The 18763-nt window shown below is 43.0% G+C and overlaps 1 protein-coding gene across 6 annotated transcripts in view; it reads right to left on the bottom strand.

The window, feature by feature from the left end:
* AIFM1 (apoptosis inducing factor mitochondria associated 1) overlaps window positions 1-18763 on the bottom strand; it is a 37137-nt gene that overhangs the window by 4851 nt on the left and 13523 nt on the right. For all 6 annotated transcript variants that reach the window (XM_078362293.1, XM_078362292.1, XM_035287967.3 and 3 more), the window contains 11 exons: window positions 17155-17254; window positions 15449-15570; window positions 15190-15320; window positions 13014-13104; window positions 7819-7903; window positions 7091-7167; window positions 5874-5982; window positions 4663-4770; window positions 4230-4318; window positions 3641-3781; window positions 885-1027 (listed from right to left, as the gene is read on the bottom strand). In XM_078362293.1, the coding sequence (XP_078218419.1) occupies window positions 885-1027; window positions 3641-3781; window positions 4230-4318; window positions 4663-4770; window positions 5874-5982; window positions 7091-7167; window positions 7819-7903; window positions 13014-13104; window positions 15190-15320; window positions 15449-15570; window positions 17155-17200 (1142 nt within the window). In that variant the 5' untranslated portion in view covers window positions 17201-17254. The remainder of the gene's footprint in view (window positions 1-884; window positions 1028-3640; window positions 3782-4229; window positions 4319-4662; window positions 4771-5873; window positions 5983-7090; window positions 7168-7818; window positions 7904-13013; window positions 13105-15189; window positions 15321-15448; window positions 15571-17154; window positions 17255-18763) is intronic.

Below are 18763 nucleotides of genomic sequence, written 5' to 3' on the forward strand. Positions count from 1 at the left end.
TGTACTTTTAGTAGAGACAGGGCTTCTCCATGTTGGTCAGGCTGGTTTCGAATCCCAACCTCAGGTGATCTGCCCGCCTCGGCCTCCCAAAGTGCTGGGATTACAGGTGTGAGCCACCATGCCCGACCATTTATAGATTATTTTTTCCTAGCTGCATTATCTATGTTGGCACTGAAATTCACCTGCTATTTTTTTTGCAGCCCACTCATAAGACTGTGGGTGACTGTCCTAAATGGTACTTCATCAGCTAAGAATATCCCCAACAGAAACCACTTAGAGGCTTCCGAAACCTTGACGTTTTTTATGTACATCATCTTTCAAATCAACAAGATGAATGTGTGTCAAATAGGGCCAGTCTTGGTACTCAGGAATGTCCACTGCTAACCGTTCTTTATCCAAAGAACTGCCTATATATCCTGACTTTGAGTAACTTATCATTAAGGGTTACATGAGTGGGCTGCCCTTTTGTCAGTGCGTTGGGTTAATTAAGGTTTCCAGCGAACAACAAATTAAAATCTATTGCTGTCTACACCTAAGAGTATACTTCTGTACCACCTATTACAGCTTGAACTCTGAGCTATTCTACCAGAAGTGCTGGTGCCATCTTCATTCATTCACCTTGTCTAACATACGCCAGACAAGAAACTTAAAATCATTTTTTTTCTCTTTCAATGTTTTACAAAAGCATCAATTTGGTGAAAAACCAAACAGGACAGTTTTGCCAGAGGGCTACCTGAGGGTAGAATGTGTAGACATAAGATGGACTTTTTTTCCCTTCTGTATGAAGCTAACTGGCTTGTAATGAAACCAAACCCTAACTCTGTGTATGGTCCCAGAGATACTGGATTCTAATCAGTTGAGTCCCCAAGGCACACCACTATTACCAGAACATTGACTGATGCCAGTACGGCTTAGCAGCTCCAGTCATATTTTCTCCAGCCAATCTTCCACTCACAACAGCGTGATCATGGTGCTCTACCCGCCTCCTTCCCAACTTTATATCATAGAAGCATGCAGCATCTCCTGCCTGTGGAAACAAATACATAACATGAACACATGATTTTAAAAAAGCAAGTTAAAGACAAAATAGAAACTTTTAGAGCTCAAAGAACATTTGTAATGGTAACTAATTCATATTTTCCATCTACAGGCCAGAGTTGTACCCAAACTAACAAAAACAGCTGAGAACCCATTTAAAATAATTTTTTTAAAATTTTCTTTTTCAGACAGAGTCTCACTCTTTTGCCTGGGCTGGAGTGCAGTGGTGCGATCATGGCTCACCACAACCTGGACCTCCAGGCTCAGATGATCCTTCAGCCTCAGTCTCCCAAGTAGCAGAGACTACAGGATTGTACCATCACGCCCAGCTATTTTTTTTTTTTTTGTACAGATGGGTTGTTGCCATGTTGTTCAGGCTGGTTTTGAACTCCTGGGTTCAAGCAATGTGCCTGTCTCAGCCTTCCAAAGTGCTGGGATTACAGCCATGACACACCATGCCTGGCCTGAGATCTCATTTTTAAATATCTATTCTACTTCCATAAAGCTAACCTAAATCTTCTATAGTTCAGTTTACTTATGTCTACTTCTTGTTCTTTCCTTAACAGACAGGATATTTAATAACTATGATTTGCAGAATATTCTTTTCTATATGTAGAAACCAGTTTTGGGATGTGACTGCCTCTTACCTAGAAATCTTTTCTAAGATTAGACTTCTTTTGTCATTCAGTATTCATTCACATTGGACAAATATTTATGAATTACTTATTATATACAAAAGTATTATGTTAGGCTGGGTACGGTGGCTCATGCCTGTAATCCCAGGGGTGGCTCATACCTGTGATCCAAGGCGGGTGGATCACCTGAGGTCAGGAATTCAAGACCAGCCTGACCAACGTGGAGAAACCCTGTCTCTACTAAAAATACAAAATTAGCCAGGTGTGGTGACACACTGGCACATGCCTGTAATCCCAGCTACTCGGGAGGCTGAGGCAGAAGAATAGCTTGAACCCAGAAAGTGGAGGTTGCGGAGCCAAGATTGTACCATTGCATTTGGGCCTGGGCAACAAGAGTGAAACTCCGTCTCAAAAAAAAAAAAAAAGTTTTATGCTGCCTGGGTTGCTGAGACAAAACTGACATGGATCTTGACTATGAAGAACATACAACCTAGTGCAGAAAGATACAGCCTTGCTCATAACTACAGAGCAATGTAAACAGTAATGTGCCGTATGAGAGGCACAGATTAAAGGAGTCAAGTATTTCAAGCAGAGGGCGAGAACCTCCATCTGGGGGTGAACTGGGCCAGTTTCACGAAGGATGTGGTATTTGAGCTCTCTAATCCTTTGTTCATCTTTGTGGCTATTTAGAGTCCCCCAAAGCAACCTAAAAATCCAACGAGCGAGCAATGGTATGAAATTCGAAACTATGAAATTCACTTAATAGAATATATAGTCATTAAACTGTTTACAGAGTCTGAAACAACATAGAAAATGCTTACATTTATGGTGTTAAGTGGAAAAAGAGTGGAATATTATATGCAGTATGCTTGCCACAAGTAAAACAAACCAACAAGAAAACCTACGTGCCAGGAAACAAAGGGAAGGAAATACACCAAAATATTAATGGTTGCTGCAGGTGACTTTTCTTTCCTCTCTCCTTCTTGTCTGTCTTCTACATTGATCAGATATTACTTTTTTCTTTTTTTGAGACTGAGTCTTGCTCTGTTGCCCAGGCTGGAGGGCAGTGGTGTGATCTCCGCTCACTACAGCCTCTGCCTCCTGAGTTCAAGCGATTCTCCTGCCTAACTCAGCAACCCAAGTAGCGGGGATTACAGGTGTGTGCCACCACACCTGGCTCATTTTTGTATTTTTAGTGCAGATGGGGTTTTACCACATTGGCCAGACTGGTCTTGAACTCCTGATCTCAAGTGATCCACCTGCCTCAGCTTCCCAAAGTGTTGGGATTACCGGCCTGAGCCACTGCTCCTGGCCCACCTATTACTTTCATAACAGGTTAAAAAAATTCGGTACATTTCATCTTTTTCTTGTTTTGAAAAGGAAAGTTTGGAAGGGGGAAAAAGATTCCTCCAAGGTGCCTATGTCCTTAGCTGCAGAGTCTACAAAGAAACACAATACACTTGTAGCTAGCAATGGGGAAATTACTTCATGGTTCCTACATACTATAGTCTTGTTTGTGTCATAAAAGATTGTAAGAAACGGCTAAAAATAGTACTCAAGGAAAACAAAAATAGAGTAATTTTTCTTTCTAGGAAACATGTTATAAAATTGCTTCATCTTCCATCCCCCGGATTCACGTGTGAGCAAAGAGAACAGCAGATCTGTGTGAAGGCTATGTGCATACCCGCCAGGGGTTATGCCAGTGGCTGCCGCCAGTAAGTAGAATCCAAAGAGCTCTACTCCTGCAGGCACGCACACTGTTCATTTCATCTGCCACTAGCTTGCAGATGAGGCCATACCTGGTCTTCTGAATCAAGCAGTTCACACATTTCTATTGTGTACCCTCAGTCTCGAAACACTCTGACCCTATTTGGTAAGGCTGTTGATGAGCTACGTATACTACCGGGCAGACTTGTTCACAGGCTAGGGAGAATGAACTGTGCTTGGTCATGCTGTAGCATACTTACCACCCAGATGTTAGAGCGTGCTTGTAGCTCTGCATTTACCCGGAAGCCACCAAAATCTGAATCTATTTCCAGGCCACCAGTCTTGGCCAACTCAACATTGGGCTCCAGGCCCACAGCTGCCACTATGTGGTCAGTTTCTACCTGAGGCAAAAAAGAAATCCTTCAATTACCACAGTTCCCATTTATGTCTACAGGCATAACAACGGCCCATCATGCCATTAAGAATTGGGACTTTAAAAAATCATGGGTTAACTTACCTCTGGTAAATGGATTTTAAGTTCTATTTCATAAGCCTCCACCACCCCATCCCATGCACACCCCCCCCATATCATTTAAACAGAAATCTGCCACCCTAGCAAGGACTCAAAACTTTCTGAGACAGGTAGAGAGGCTAAGGGAAAGTGGTTCACAGGTTCCTACTCTGGCTCTCATCATTCTGTTTTAATGGAGGAATAGTTAATTTGGAAAATTATATCAGGTTAATGGCAACTACCAGGAAAACTAACCTACGGGTGTCAAATGAAGGTGTAAGAATAAAGCGAGGGGAGAACTGGAGGCTCTCCTGGCAGCCTGTCTTTTCTTTCCTTACCTTCCTGCCGTCTTTCAGCTTGATAAGTAACTTGCCACGGCTGACTCCAACCGACTGCACAATAGCATTGGGCATCACCTTAACCCCCTCTGTAAAGGTAAACAAGACCTGAGATTGAGGCTATCACTTTCATGGGAAGTAGGGAAACTGACCCGTAGTCTCCTCCACAGTAAAACTAATAATCATCAGTACACAGGCAACTTTGGAGAGCTGCAAGAACCTGAGCCCATGGTTCATTTTCAGCACTTTCAGGAATTTGGGACATCTGATTCAGAACATCTAGATGAACTTGGCTGACTGGAGAATGGTGGAAACATTTTACAGGCCAGGTGATAGGGCTTATGTTAAGGGGGTTCCCATAGAAGTGAAGTTTGTCTTAGGTCACACTCAAAGGAAATAGCAGAGTAGCAGCATATAGAAACAGTCTCTCTACCTCGTCTGACTTTTTCCATAGTCCAGTTGCTGAGGTATTCAGGAAGGATCTTTCCCATATTTCCTTTCTCGGGGAAGAGTTGAATCACTTCTGTGCCCAAGGCTTGAGCTGGGAAAAAGAAACAGAGTAATTACAGCAAGAAGCAAAAGTCAATCCTAGGAAGACAGTAAGAGAAGTAAAGGAGCAGCAGGCAGCCTTCACTACAGACAGGGCAGAGCTGCAATCCAGGCCAGAGCGCCCACTTATAGGACACTGGGCACAAGGGCCTTGGTGCTCGAGTTCATTTGTAAGGCAAATACAACAGGTGCCAGAACTGCTGTCCCCAGATTAAGCCTCAGATGGTGAACTCTGTGCATTTCCACCCATGCAGTCACCTAAGGCTCACAAAAGTGCTTTGCAACCTCTGAATAGGAAGCATCCTCCTGAGAAGCTGCCCTGATTTCATACAGCTGAAAAATAACACTAAGAAAACTAGTTGCCATGAAACACTCAAATTGTAGCTCACAGATCTGTCAAGTTGGGAACCATCATGTGCCCGAAGGAAGTTTTTTGTCTTTTTCTTTTTTTTTGAGACTGAGTTTTGCTTGTTGCCCAGGTTGGAGTACAATGACACAATCTTGGCTTACCGTAACCTCTGCCTCCTGAGTTCAAGCGATTCTCCTGCCTCAGCCTCCCGAGTAGCTGGGATCACAGACATGTGCCACCATGCCCAGCTAATTTTGTATTTTTAGTAGAGACAGGGTTTTTCCGTGTTAGTCAGGTTGGTCTCAAACTCTTGACCTCAGGTGATCTGACTGCCTCAGCCTCCCAAAGTGCTAGGATTACAGGTGTGAGCCACCACGCCCGGCCACAAGTTTTTGACTTTTTACAGGAAGCAGCAGTTCAAAGACAGGTATAATTCTATAGTCTGCATTGCCCTTATCATCTTCATAACTCACTTTCCTTAACATTTTATTTCTAAGGAGTCCTGGCATACAGGTGAAAGGGAAAGGGAAAGGGAAAGGAAAGCATCACTGTTAAGTTGCTCAGGTGACAGCTTTTCGATCGCCAGGGATCCCTCACTAGAACTATTCCCAGTGCTTAGCTTTTCACTGTATAAACCTTAAACTCCTTCTACTGATCCTGCCAAACACATCTCTGGAATTTGTAAGACCACACAGAAACTATAAAAGACTAGAGAAAGAAAATTAAAGACAGTCCTCAATACTCACCCTTTCTGCCAAGAGCACAGGCCAGTTCGCTACCGAGGAAGCCCCCACCGATAATCGTAATTGACTTTACTTCCCGTGAAATCTTCTCTAAGCTTCTAAAGTCTCCAATCTGCAGGATCACATGAGTTTAGTCCATTAATTTCCAAAAGAGGCATAGGATAATAATATAGGAAGTAGTTTCTTCTAAATCTTTGGCAACAGTAAATCTTCTTGTATAAGGTGCCTCAATGATAACGTCTATGTTATTAATATAAATTTCTTTCTTCATGGTAACATTCCTTCTATAAACAGTGGTTCTCAATTGGTGGCAGTTTTGCTCCTATCTTCCCCAGGAGGACATCTGGCAATATCTGAAGACATTTTTTGTTGTCAGGGCAAGTAGGTGCTCCCGGTGTTTAGTGCATAGAGGCCAGAATGCTGCTAACATACTACAATGCATAAGGCAGCTCCCACTACCATTATCCAGCCCAAAATGCCAATACTGTAGAGGCTGACAAACCTTGCTCTACGAAGAATTTAAAAGACAGTACACAGTCTGGCCAACAGGGTGAAACCCCTTTTCTACTAAAAATACAAAAAAAAAAAAAAAAAAAAAAAAATTGGCCAGGTGTGGTGGCACATGCCTGTAACCCCAGCTACTTGGGAGGCTGAGGCAGGAGAATCGCTTGAACCTGGGAGGCGGAGGTTGCAGTGAGCCAAGATTGTGCCACTGCGCTCTAGGCTGAGCGATAGAGCGAGACTCAGTCTCCAAAAAAAAAAAAAAAAGAAGACAGTACAAATCTTATCCCTGAAAAATGACAGCAGTTTTTATAAGTACAGTATTAAGAAGCAGAACACCCCGTTGCTTTTTTTTCAGGTACTCTTAACTTTTTTCTCTGAAGTCTCTACACAGCACTTGCAATAAAAAATACCAAGAGGCTATAAGGGGTTCCAGTGAATCAAATGCATCAGGAAAAAACAACTATGGAGGAGCAATCAGAAGGATCTACTCCAAGCAATACAAACACTCCAGTTTTTCCCTAGGAGCTTAAAACCCTTGAGTGAGGTATCTGAGGTGCAGAGAGAGGAAGTGACTTGCTCAAGGCCAGATAACAAGTCTGGAGAAGAGCCATAAATAGATCTTGGATCTCCCAAGTCCCGGGTGGGCACTTGGGGACTGCAAGATTATACTACTTCTTCAAAAACAACACAAGGAAATCACTAAAGCAGACAATTACCTTTCTGAAAAGCGTTGTTCTACTCTTCACCTCTGCTCCAGCCCTATCAATGGCAGACAGACTTCTTGGAGTACCTCCTGGAAATAAGAGAAGGAAACCCTTTAGCCCAACAAGCAGGAGCTAGCCCAAACAATACCCCCTCCACCACACAAAGGTGGAGCCCTCTTCACTTAGTACCAACAGGATACAATAAAAAGGCTTTGTTTGCCTTCGACTCACCTCACAGCAGGCTTTTTGTCAGTTTCCTTTGAGAAGCAGATTTAAGTCTGTCTTTAAGGGGTATACCCTCCCCCTAGGTGGCCAAAAGGCCTTACTTTTGGCTTCCATGTTCTATTCTAGTTTCTCATGAGGATTCGCCAGCTAGCATAGCTACATGGGTTTGAAGAATTGCTTCTGTTTCTTCTCTTGGTTTCTGATTGCAACTGGCAATGAAGCCACAAAATGACATCGCTTTCAGGGCAAAGGGTGAGGGCTAAGCATGGAGAGAAAAGAAGGGCAACTTCTTTATTCCTCTACCAAGAAAACAGCAAGGATCATCTAGAAGGGCTGGTGATCCAGGATGCCTGGACACATCCAGCTTTTGAACCAAGAGAAGACACCCAATTCAGAGAGTCTGAGTTTCCGTTTTCCTAAGTAATAATGCCTTCTATATTTAGAGTCCAGAAGACTGGACTCTAAAATTTGAATGAGCTGTATCAAGGAAGAAAGCCATCTCCAGAAGTGCTCACCTGTTGCAATCAAGCACTTTTCATAGGTTATTTGAGAGCCATCGTTAAGTTTCACCATGTTGCCTCTCACATCCAGCTGTACTACCTGGTACAGTCATCACACACATACACAAAAGAGGTAGAGATGAATTAGCTTTGAAAAAAATTTATTGAGACGTAACTCACATAAAATTCACCATTTTAAAGTGTGCAATTCTGTGGATTTTAGTATATTCACAAGGTTGTGCATCCATCACCACTATCTGATTTCAGAACATTTCCATCATCACCCCAAAACTCCAGACCAATAAGAAGTTGCCAAGTTGCCAGCTCAGGCCGGGCATGGTGGCTCATGTTTGTAATCCCAGCATTTTGGGAGGCTGAGGTGGGTGGATCACCTGACGCCATGAGTTCAAGACAAACCTGGCCAACATGGCAAAACCCCGTCTCTACTAAAAACACAAAAATTAACCACGCATGGTGGCACATGCCTGTGATCCCAGCTACTGGGGAGGCTGAGGCAGGAGAATCGCTTGAACCTGGGAGGTGGAGGTTGCAGTGAGCCAAGATCGCACCACTACACTCCAGCCTGGGCAACAGAGCAAGATTCCATCTCAAAAAAAAAAAAGAAGACGTTGCCAGCCTAATAAGAATTAGTTCTTGATCTAAAGCGATCCTTGAGAAACCATTTCCAAGTCATCATGAGAACCACAGTTTCTGGTACCCAGTTTCTTCAAGCAGACATATGTTGGAAACAGGCAATTAGAAAGCAGGCAACATAAGAGCAAGTCATGACAGGCCCAAAGTCCCTGCCCCATGTGTGGAAAAGGAGAATTGCGACAGCCTTTCTTATTTGGCTGTTCAGAATTACTTAGAGCTAACATGTAGAGACTGTTCATTCCCCCACACTCTATGTCACAAGGCCAGGAGGAGGTCTGGCATTCTGCAAGCTTCCTGAGGTTACTGGTCTGCTGCTTCCAGATCCTTGTACTTTCATTCTCCTCTGAGGGATATCAGAGGAGTCCTATATTCCTACAAATCACTGTTTTGAGCCACCTCCTGGCTAATCCTCCTGATTCACTGAAGACCTTGGAACCTGGCTCATACTTTACATCATCTTGTCTCCTAAACCTCTACTTCGACCTCAATTATCCTACTCGGTCACAATTTTCCATCCTTTCAGCTTTTCCTACATCTGTCTCCTATACTTGCTTTCAATTTTCTGTTTGACTGGCTGCTCCATTCTAACTAATTTGGGTGGATGTTAGAATATCCAAACTGTTCTTTTGCCAGCACCTTTAATTCTTTCTTATGGTTAAGAGCTTGAGCTTTGGAGTCAGAGAGTAGCATTCCAGTCTTTGCTCCACTCCTTACAAGCTATGAGAACATTCAATCAAGCATCTACTATGTATCAAGTGTGGCGCTAAGTGCTGGGACATGACGGTGAGACAGTGATCCTCGTGATCCTCGCTGCTTTCAGAGTTCAGTGGCCAAGACAACTTAACAACCACTAACAAGAATCACAAGTCATAAATGTGATATGAATAGTAAGAACAGTGCAGGTAGTGCTGGGAACATATGACATGTGCAATCTAGTCAGATTGGGTTGGGTAAAGCTTTCTAGAGGCAATGAGATAAACGAATCTGATGGATAAGCAGCTTCTTTAGCCTCCTTTTGATTTGTCCTTGGTAAGCTCCCTCTTCAATTCAATCCCGCTACTCAACCCCCACACCGCTGGCCCTCAAATAACCATCTTATGTTCTATTCTATTGCAAAAATAAGTGAAGCCATTACACATGATCTTCCACAGCTTCCTATGAGGCATTAGGGTTCCCAACCACCCCCCACCCCACCCAGCCTATTAACAGGTTTGTCCCATCCAATGGGTCCCACCTTTGACGCTACGTCCCCTTCAAGCTTTTGTCCCATTTCCATCTCTTTTTTCTCGTTTAAATCTTTTGAAAGAGGACTTTACCCTCTTTTCTAACTTCCCAATGGTATCTGTTTTATTTTATTATTTTTTTGAGACAGAGTCTTGCTCTGTCACCCAGGCTGGAGTGCAGTGATGTGATCCTGGCTCACTGCAACTTCCACCTCCTAGGTTCAAACGATTCTCCTGCTTCAGCCTCCTGAGTAGCTGGAATTATAGGGGTGTACCACTACGCCTGGCTAATTTTTGTATTTTTAGTAGAGATGGGGTTTCACCATGTTGGCCAGGCTGGTCTCAAACTCCTGACTTCAAGTGAGCTGCCTGCCTCAGCCTCCCAAAGTGCTGGGATTATAGGCGTGAGCCACCGCACCTGGCCCCTAATGGCATCTGAACCACCAAATCTCATAGTGCATTTACAGTTCTTTTCTTCCCAGATTCCTCTGCCACAGTAACACTATGGATCACGTCCTCCTTCTTGAAACTCCCTACAACCTTGGTTCCTGTTCTCAGATTTCCTCATACTGCTCTTCAAGTTCTTTCCTAGTCTCCTTTGTGGGTTCTTCTTAAGCCTACGTCCTAAAAAATAAGGTTTCCTGGGGCGCTAGCCTTGCCTTTCTCCTCTTCTCACTAGATCAGTTCTCCCCAGGAGGCTTCACCTACTCTCAAGGTTTCAAGTACTACATATATGCAAATGATTCTCAAATCTCTATCTGAGCCCAGGTACCCTGAGTGTAGCAGTCATATGTTCAACTGCCCAGAAGACACCTTGACACAGATATTCCACTTCATACTTAACGGTCCAAAAAGTAGGGGAATTTTATCTCCCCTACTAAACTAGCTCTACCTCTCGTAATGATTTTCTCAGCTGGGGATACACTGCCATCCACTCAGCCATGCAGGCTAGGAATTAGAAAGTCATCTTTGCCTCCTCCATCTCCTTCATCTTCTACCTTTAACCAACCACTGAGCCTCATTAAGCATGTCTCCTAAGCATGCTTCAAGTGTGTTCCCTACTCCTCATCACCTTTCTATCAAGAAGTAATACTGTCCAGACACGATGGCTCACACCTGTAATCTCAGCACTTTGGGAGGCCGAGGCAGGTGGATCATCTGAGATCAGGAGTTCAAGACCAACCTGATGAAACCCCATCTCTACTAAAAAGACAAAAAAAAAATTAGCATGGTAGCGCATGCCTATAATTCCAGCTACTTGGGAGGCTGAGGCCGGAGAATCGCTTGAATCCAGGAGGCGGAGGTTACAGTGAGCTGAGATCACGCAACTGTACTTGAGCCTGGGCAACAAAGTGAGAATCCGTCTCAAAAAAAAAAAAAAAAAAAAGAAAGAATGAAAGAAAAGGAAAAAGGCTGGGCGCGGTGGCTCACACCTGTAATTCCAGTACTTTGGGAGGCCAAGGCAGGCGGATCTCAAGGTCAGAAGTTCAAGACTAGCCTGGCCAACATGGTGAAACCTCATCTCTACTACACATACAAAAGTTTGCCGGGTGTGGTGGCACACATCAGTAATCCCAGCTACTCAAGAGGCTGAGGCAGGAGAATTGCTTGAACCTGGGAGGCAGAGATTGCAGTGAGCTGAGATTGCGCCACTGCACTCCAGCCTGAGTGACAGAGCAAGACTCCATCTCAAAAAAAAAAAAGAATACACTGCAAATTATTTAAAATTTACTTATTTTTTTAAAATTTCAACTTATTTATCTGTAAGAGAGAAATAATATCCACCTCATAGGGAGGATAAAATGAAATGGTACACATAAAGCATTTAAGAACTGGCCTTAAAAGATTAGAATAGGTACTATACAAAGTTTAGCTCTTACTTTTTTCATCATCATCATCACACCACTACTATTCTTATTTGCTCTCACCACCTCTTGCCTAGATTATTGCAAGTCTCTCTAGTCTTGTCTCCCTAAAATCCATCCTCCTCACGCCAATAGCAATTATTTAAAATTCAATTCCCTAAAATGCAACAGCTCCCCAATGCAGAAAAAGCTCATGCTTTTTTTGTTTTTGAGATGAAGTTTCGCTCTTATTGCCCAGACTGGAGTGCAATGAGTGTGATCTCAGCTTACTGCAACCTCTGCCTCCCGGGTTCAAGCAATTCTCCTGCCTCAGCCTCCCTAGTAGCCGGGGTTACAGGCATGTGCCACCATGCCCAGTTAACTTTTGTATTTTTAGTAGAGACGGGGTTTCTGCATGTTGGTCAGGTTCATCTCTTGCCACTTCCTAACTTGTACCTAACTGCTCTATCAGTATCAAGCTGCTTCTATTTCCTGACACCAAACATGCTTTTTGTACCCTTATGCTTTTGCTTACACTGTTCTTTTTTACTTGAATGCTCTTCGCTCTTCTCCAGACTGGTGAATGTCTCTTCATTCCATAAGAGTGCCCATTTTGTAAGACCTTCTCCTCCAGAAAGCCTTTCCTGAAATCGTCACTCTACTGGGCACGCTTCCCAGTGTTTCCCACAACATACTGTGCAGATCTCTCTTGCTACACGCGTATGCATTATGATTACCTATTTATGTTTCTCCCTAATACAGCTAGCCCCTAGAGGGTAGGGCCTGAGGGTTATTTACACATAGGGGATACTTAATGTCTCAGTACCAGCTTATCAACAAACCTATATCCATCTTCTCTAATGTCCCCTTTACAGGAGAAGAGTGGGTATGTTCCTAACAAAGGACAATCCCTCCCCTTGTGCTGTGTATCTCATCTACTCTAGGCTTTGCTCCTTCAGAGAACACCTCCCTATTGGAACACTGCCATTAGTTTACATACACATTCTAGTACCTCCCATTAACAACCATAAAATATAACAAACCATCCTGGGATTCCACAAATACCCTCCAATAACGGACCTTATTACTCAGACACTCACCTTTTAAAGTCTAACAATATATTCCATGCTGAGTTATGCCCAAATTATTTTACTATCATGAATAATACACATTTGTCAATCTTTTCTCATCGATAATCCCAGAGAGAAGTTATTGTGGGAAAATGGGAAGAATGAGGACGAGCAGAAAAGCAAATAGGAGAGGTAACAGCTTTTAAAGTCAAGTTGAGTTAGCATGCTACCCTAGGCTTTGATACTAGCGCTTTCCTCAGAAAGACACACTCAGCATTATTCAACCTAAAGCAGCTTGATCCTTCTTTGATGAACTACAATGGCAGGACAGACATAAATGGTAATGGAAACACATATCACGATACTGGCTGGTGGGCACGTGGGTAGAGCCTAACAAAGGAAGCAATCTACTAGCTCACCTTCTTCCCAGTGAGGACGGCCACACCACCATTTTCAATGTGAGGCAGGTCCTGAGCAGAGACATAGAAAGAAGGTGGCTGGAAATATATGCTGTATGGAGAAGAGAGGGAGAATATTATAAACATGTGAAACTGTTATCAGCTTCTCCCATAGCTTTAATAAAATTGTTGGTATCCAGATCAGTGGTTCTCAGCTCAGGGCAATTTTGCCCCCAGGGGATGTTTGCCAGTGCCCAGAGACAATTTGGGTTGTAACAACTTGGGTAGGGATGGTACTCATATCCAGTGGGTAATGGCCAGGGATGCTGCTAAACATCCTATGAGGCACTGGACAACCCTACCACTACTAGCAAAGTGTTATCCTGTTCCAAATGTCAATAATGCTTAGGGTGAGAATCCTGCTCTAGATTTAGGTTCATTTCAAAGTAACAGCAAGTGGAGCACCTAAGGAGCTGGTATTCACACATTCCCCCCAAATGGGCTGTCCAGAATAGTGCTCTTCAATGGAACAACTAGTTCTAGCTCCTGAGATGACTCTGCCTCAAATATGATATATTAATATTAATATATTAATATTGGCTGGGTATAGTGGCTCAGGTCTGTAAACCCCAGTGCTTTGGGAGCCCAAGGCGGGAGGATCCCTTGAGGCCAGGAGTTTGAGACCAGATTGGGCAACATAGCAAGATCTTGCCTTTAGAAAAAAAAATTTTTAATTAATGAAAGGCATGTGGTAGTACACACCTACACCTATAGTCCTAGCTACTCTGGAGGCTGAGGTTGAAGGATCACTTGAGTCCAGGAGTTTAAGAGTGTGTGTGTGTGTGTGTGTGTGTGTGTGTGTGTGTGTGTGTGTATGCATGCATATATACACATATAGTGGCTGGGTGCAGTGGCCCATGTCTATACTCCCAACACTTTGGGAGGCCAAGGCGGGTGGATCATGAGGTCTGGAGTTCAAGACTAATCTGACCAACATGGTGAAACCCCATCTCTATTAAAAATACAAAAATTAGCCGGGTGTGGCAATACACACTTGTAATCCCAGCTACTCAGGAGGCTGAGGCAGGAGAATCACTTGAACCTGGGAGGCAAAGGTTGCAGTGAGCCAAGATCGCACTGTATTGCACTCCAGCCTGGGTGATAGAGCGAGCATCTCAAAAAAAAAAAATATATATATATGTATATATATAAAGTTAGCCACTAACTTAATCGAAAGTATACATCCTGTTTGAAAATGGAACATGATACATGATAGTGGGGGTGAGGGAGAGGAGTAAGTTTGTAAAATTTGGTCCAGTATCAAAAAGATCACTAATGAGAAAAAAATTGGAATCCAAAGAACATGGCACTAGAATTAAGAGATCTAGCCGGGCGCGGTGGCTTACACCTATAATCCCAGCACTTTGGGAGGCCGAGGCAGGTGGATCACAAGGTCAAGAGATCGAGACCATCCTGATCAACAAGGTGAAACCCCGTCTCTACTAAAAATACAAAAATTAGCAGGGCATGGTGGTGCATGCCTGTAGTCCCAGCTACTTGGGAGACTGAGGCAGGAGAACTGCTTGAACCCAGGAGGTGGAGGTTGCGGTGAGCCGAGTTCATGCCATTGCACTCCAGTCTGGGTAACAACAGCGAAACTCCATCTCAAAAAAAAAAAAAAAAAAAAGAGATCTAAGTTGTCCTTTAAAAGGAAAAAGTTTTTGGACCTGTATCTCCAAGTCTGTCATGTAAACATTCTAACAGAGGCTCTTCCTTACAGTCTTCCCACTATACTTCTGAAATTCTGAATGCCTGCTAGGCTGTCAAAGAGTGCCATTAAACAGTTTCTCTTCTGCACTTGTAGGACATGTCTAGGCAAGTATAAAGAAGTGACAATACAGGCCAAGTCGATCTTCACCAAAAGAAGTTTAACATAAAGGATCCAGAAATAGAAGCATTAGTATTTCAGAAGCCGACATGACACCATCAACTGCTGGTAGATCTGGTAACAGTATCCAGGACTCTTGCCCTTTGTAGCCTGGTACCTCTAAGCTGTACCAAGTGTGGACCATAGGAGACTCTAGCGGACAGCCAAGCCATCCCTCCTATTCACTGTACACAGTCAGCAGCAAAATCCTGACCTACTCTGTGCTTAGCTGAAGTTGTTAGTCAGGCTCATTTACATAAGCAAACACACCTTCTCTCTTTTCCATTCCACTGTTTGAATCGCAGTGTCTTTGTGACATTTGGGTCATCTGAAAACCACAGTTCTTTAGAAAGAGGAGGTCGCATGTATGGCAGCTCAGGATCTTCAGATACAATCAGCACCTTCAGACATAAAAATCATGATACTTATCACAGCCAAGTCATTTAAGGGGCTAATGTCAAAGCGTTCACATTAGCTAAATGCTTGCAGACTATACTCTCAGTGCCAAGCAAAAAAACATGCACCTTACCCTGGCCCCAGGATCCCGAGCCCGGATGGATCTGGCTGCAGCAAAAGCAGCAGTGCCTCCACCAATTAGCAGGAAAGGAACATGATTTGGTGCCCTGACTTGAGAAACTGGCTCTCCTGTAGCTGTAAGCAACAGACCAGACAGGATGAATCTTCTTGAAGTTTCCGATGATGCTTTGCCACTATTAAAAAAAAATCACCTTGCACTTGTCTCAATCCTTCACATAAAGCTAGCAGAATACAGGACCTATACTAATCTTAACAATCTTCACAGAATCCTGATGGGAGAGGAAAAGCAAGTATCCCTTTCATTTCATAAGTGAAAAATAGAGAGGAGAATGATTTCACCAATGTAATTCATTCATTAGGTCTGAACCGGTACTAGGACATAGCTTAAATATTTCTAAAATATTTAGAAAGTATATATCAGTAGACTTCTTCCCTTCCCATCAATTTCCTAGTGACTACCAGGAAAATATCAAGCTCAGTTTCACCTTTTGTTAGCAACAATGGGAGAAAATCCAGGAGGTCAACTGGGGATTATTATACTATGTTCAAAGGAGGTGCTATTGAAGAAAGCAGAACAAACTGCCCACCCACAGTTGTGGGACTTATGAAAGGATTAAAACGTTCCTCTCTGAAAATTGAAGTGTATCATGTGAAATGGAAGTCATGGCGAGGATATGTGCTTTAGGAAAGTAAATATACCTTTAGCAACTCAAAACTCTAAAGATTCAAAAGGGGAACTAAACAGATCAGAAGAATTTCCTCATTTAAAAAATGGCTTTTGGCCAGGAGTGGTGGCTCACACCTGTAATCCCAGCACTTTGGGAGGCCGAGACTGGGCTGATGGATCACCTGAGGTCAGGAGTTTGAGACCAGACTGGCCAACATGGTGAAACCCCATCTCTACCAACCATACAAAATTAGCTGGGCATGACAGCAAGCGCCTGTAATCCTAGCTACTCTAGAGGCTGAGGCAAGAGAATTGCTTGAACCCAGGAGGCAGAGGTTGTAGTGAGACTAGATTGAGCCATTGTGCTCCAGCCTGGGCAAAAAGAGCGAAACTCAATCGCAAAAAAAAAAAAAAAAGGCTTTCATCTCTTTTCCAATAGTTTTCCTTGCTAAGCTTGTCTTTTAAGAGTAATTTTATTTTACTTTACTTTATTCTTTAATTTTTTGAGACAGAGACTTGCTCTGTCATCTAAGCTGGATTGGAGCAGTGCAATCTTGGCTCACTGCAACCTCCACCTCTGTTCAAGTGATTCTAATGCCTCAGCCTCCAGAGTAGCTGGGATTACAGGCATGTGCCACCACACCCAGCTAATTTTTATATTTTTAGTAGAGATGGGGTTTCACCATGTTGGGCAGGCTGGTCTTGAACTCCTGACCTCAGGTGACCCACACATCTCGGCCTCCCAAAGTGCTGGGATAATGGGCATGAGCCACTACGCCTGCCCAAGAGACTAATATTAATATACAGAAAATCAACCAGTCATAATCACCACTTGTTTTATTCTCAAACCCAAATTTCAGCCAAATTCTTTAAATCACTCCCAGTTCTAGAGTAATACTATACTTTCTAGATGCTTGCAGTCTCATGCCACAATTGCTTCTACAAGACATCCACAAATCACATCACCCAAACTGTTTATAACTTTTCCTTTATGAGTCTCAAATTGTAGCAAGATCTAAGGGAATACTCACCAGATAATTCGGCCCTTGTCTGTCTCTCTTCTGGTGTCAGCCCCATCCCTGAAATTCTTTCTTCGTATCTTTTTTGGTCCTCTTTTATAGTCTTATAGGCCTGCAGATCCAAACATGGAGAAAGTTTATTTCACCATGCAACTAGCTCATACCGTAAGTAATATTATCTTTCAATTAAATGAGAAGCTTTTGTCTATCTGATGTTAGTTCCTCTATGTCAAAATCATTTAAGACAAAGTTGTTTTCTTAAGAAATAAAAAATATTGGGCGTGCACATGCTTAGTGTGGAAAAAATATGCATAAGCAGATGAAAATGTTCCAGTTTCAGATTTTTAGGCTCTCTGTAAGGAATTCTCCCCCTATTTAATTCTGAATGTACAGTTTAAGAAAAAACAAATTTTATACTAGAAGAATAAAGTGCTAGAAAGGGCTAATCTTTATATGAAGCACAGAAAGGGGGTTTGGACTATGCTGGACACTAGCTGTGAAATCAACATATAGGGTCCCAGGTAAGAAGCTGGGATGTTAAGTTTTCCTGGTCAACATTCCGGCTTTTGCTGAGTATTCACACAGTGGTCAGAAACATGGCCACCTATATTCTACTTTTAGAGAGTTACCCATGGTTCCCTCAATGGTCTATCCTTTTCTTAAACTTATGAGGTAAAAAAAAATCTCATTCAGAAAAACTACATACAGATATTTACTAGGGGGTTAAACACCTTGTTTAAACACCTGCTATATTTCAAACAGTCTATCTTCTCTATCCTTTCAAATTGGAGAAGGGTAATTTTAGCATCATGACTAGTCTTGTGTTGTTCTTTTTTAACACACAGCACCAGAGTTTATTGGAGACTTTTTAAAGAAAAGGTAGGCAAGAATGACTTTACATTACAATGCTTTTGGCCAGGCACAGTGGCTCACGCCTGTAATCCAAGCACTTTGGGAGGCTAAGGTGGGCAGATCACCTGAGGTAAGGAGTTTGAGATCAGCCTGGCCAACACGGTAAAACCATCTCTACTAAAAATACAAAAATTAGCTGGGAGAGGTGGTGCATACCTGTAGTCCCAGCTACTTGGGAGGTTGAGGCATGAGAACTGCTTGAACCCGCGAGGTGGAGGTTGCAGTGAGCCGAGATAGTGTCACTGCACTCCAGCCTGGGTGAAACAGTGAGACTCTGTCTCAAAAAAAAGCAAAAAACCCGGCTGGGCACAGTGACTCACACATGTAATCTCAGCGCTTTGGGAAGGTGAGGTGGGCAGAGCATGAGGTCAGGAGTTCGAGACCAGCCTGACCAACATGGTGAAACCCTGTCTCTACTAAAAATACAAAACTTAGCTGAGCATGGTGGCACACACCTGTAATCCCAACTACTTGGGAAGCTGGGACAGGAGAATTGCTTGAACCTGGAGGCGGAGGTTGCAGTGATCACGGGACTGCACTCCAGCCTGGGCAACAGAGTCTCTCCCAAAAAAACAAAAAACAAAACAAAACAAAAAACCTATAATGCTTTTGCTCTTTTGTACCCCACAGAGTCAACAAAACAGGAATTTAAGTGAACATATGTCAAATGAAATCTCAGATTATTCAGAAGAACAATAAAACATATTCT

The sequence above is a fragment of the Callithrix jacchus genome, chromosome X, assembly GCF_049354715.1.
Source record: "Callithrix jacchus isolate 240 chromosome X, calJac240_pri, whole genome shotgun sequence".
Taxonomy (NCBI): Eukaryota; Metazoa; Chordata; class Mammalia; order Primates; family Cebidae; genus Callithrix; species Callithrix jacchus.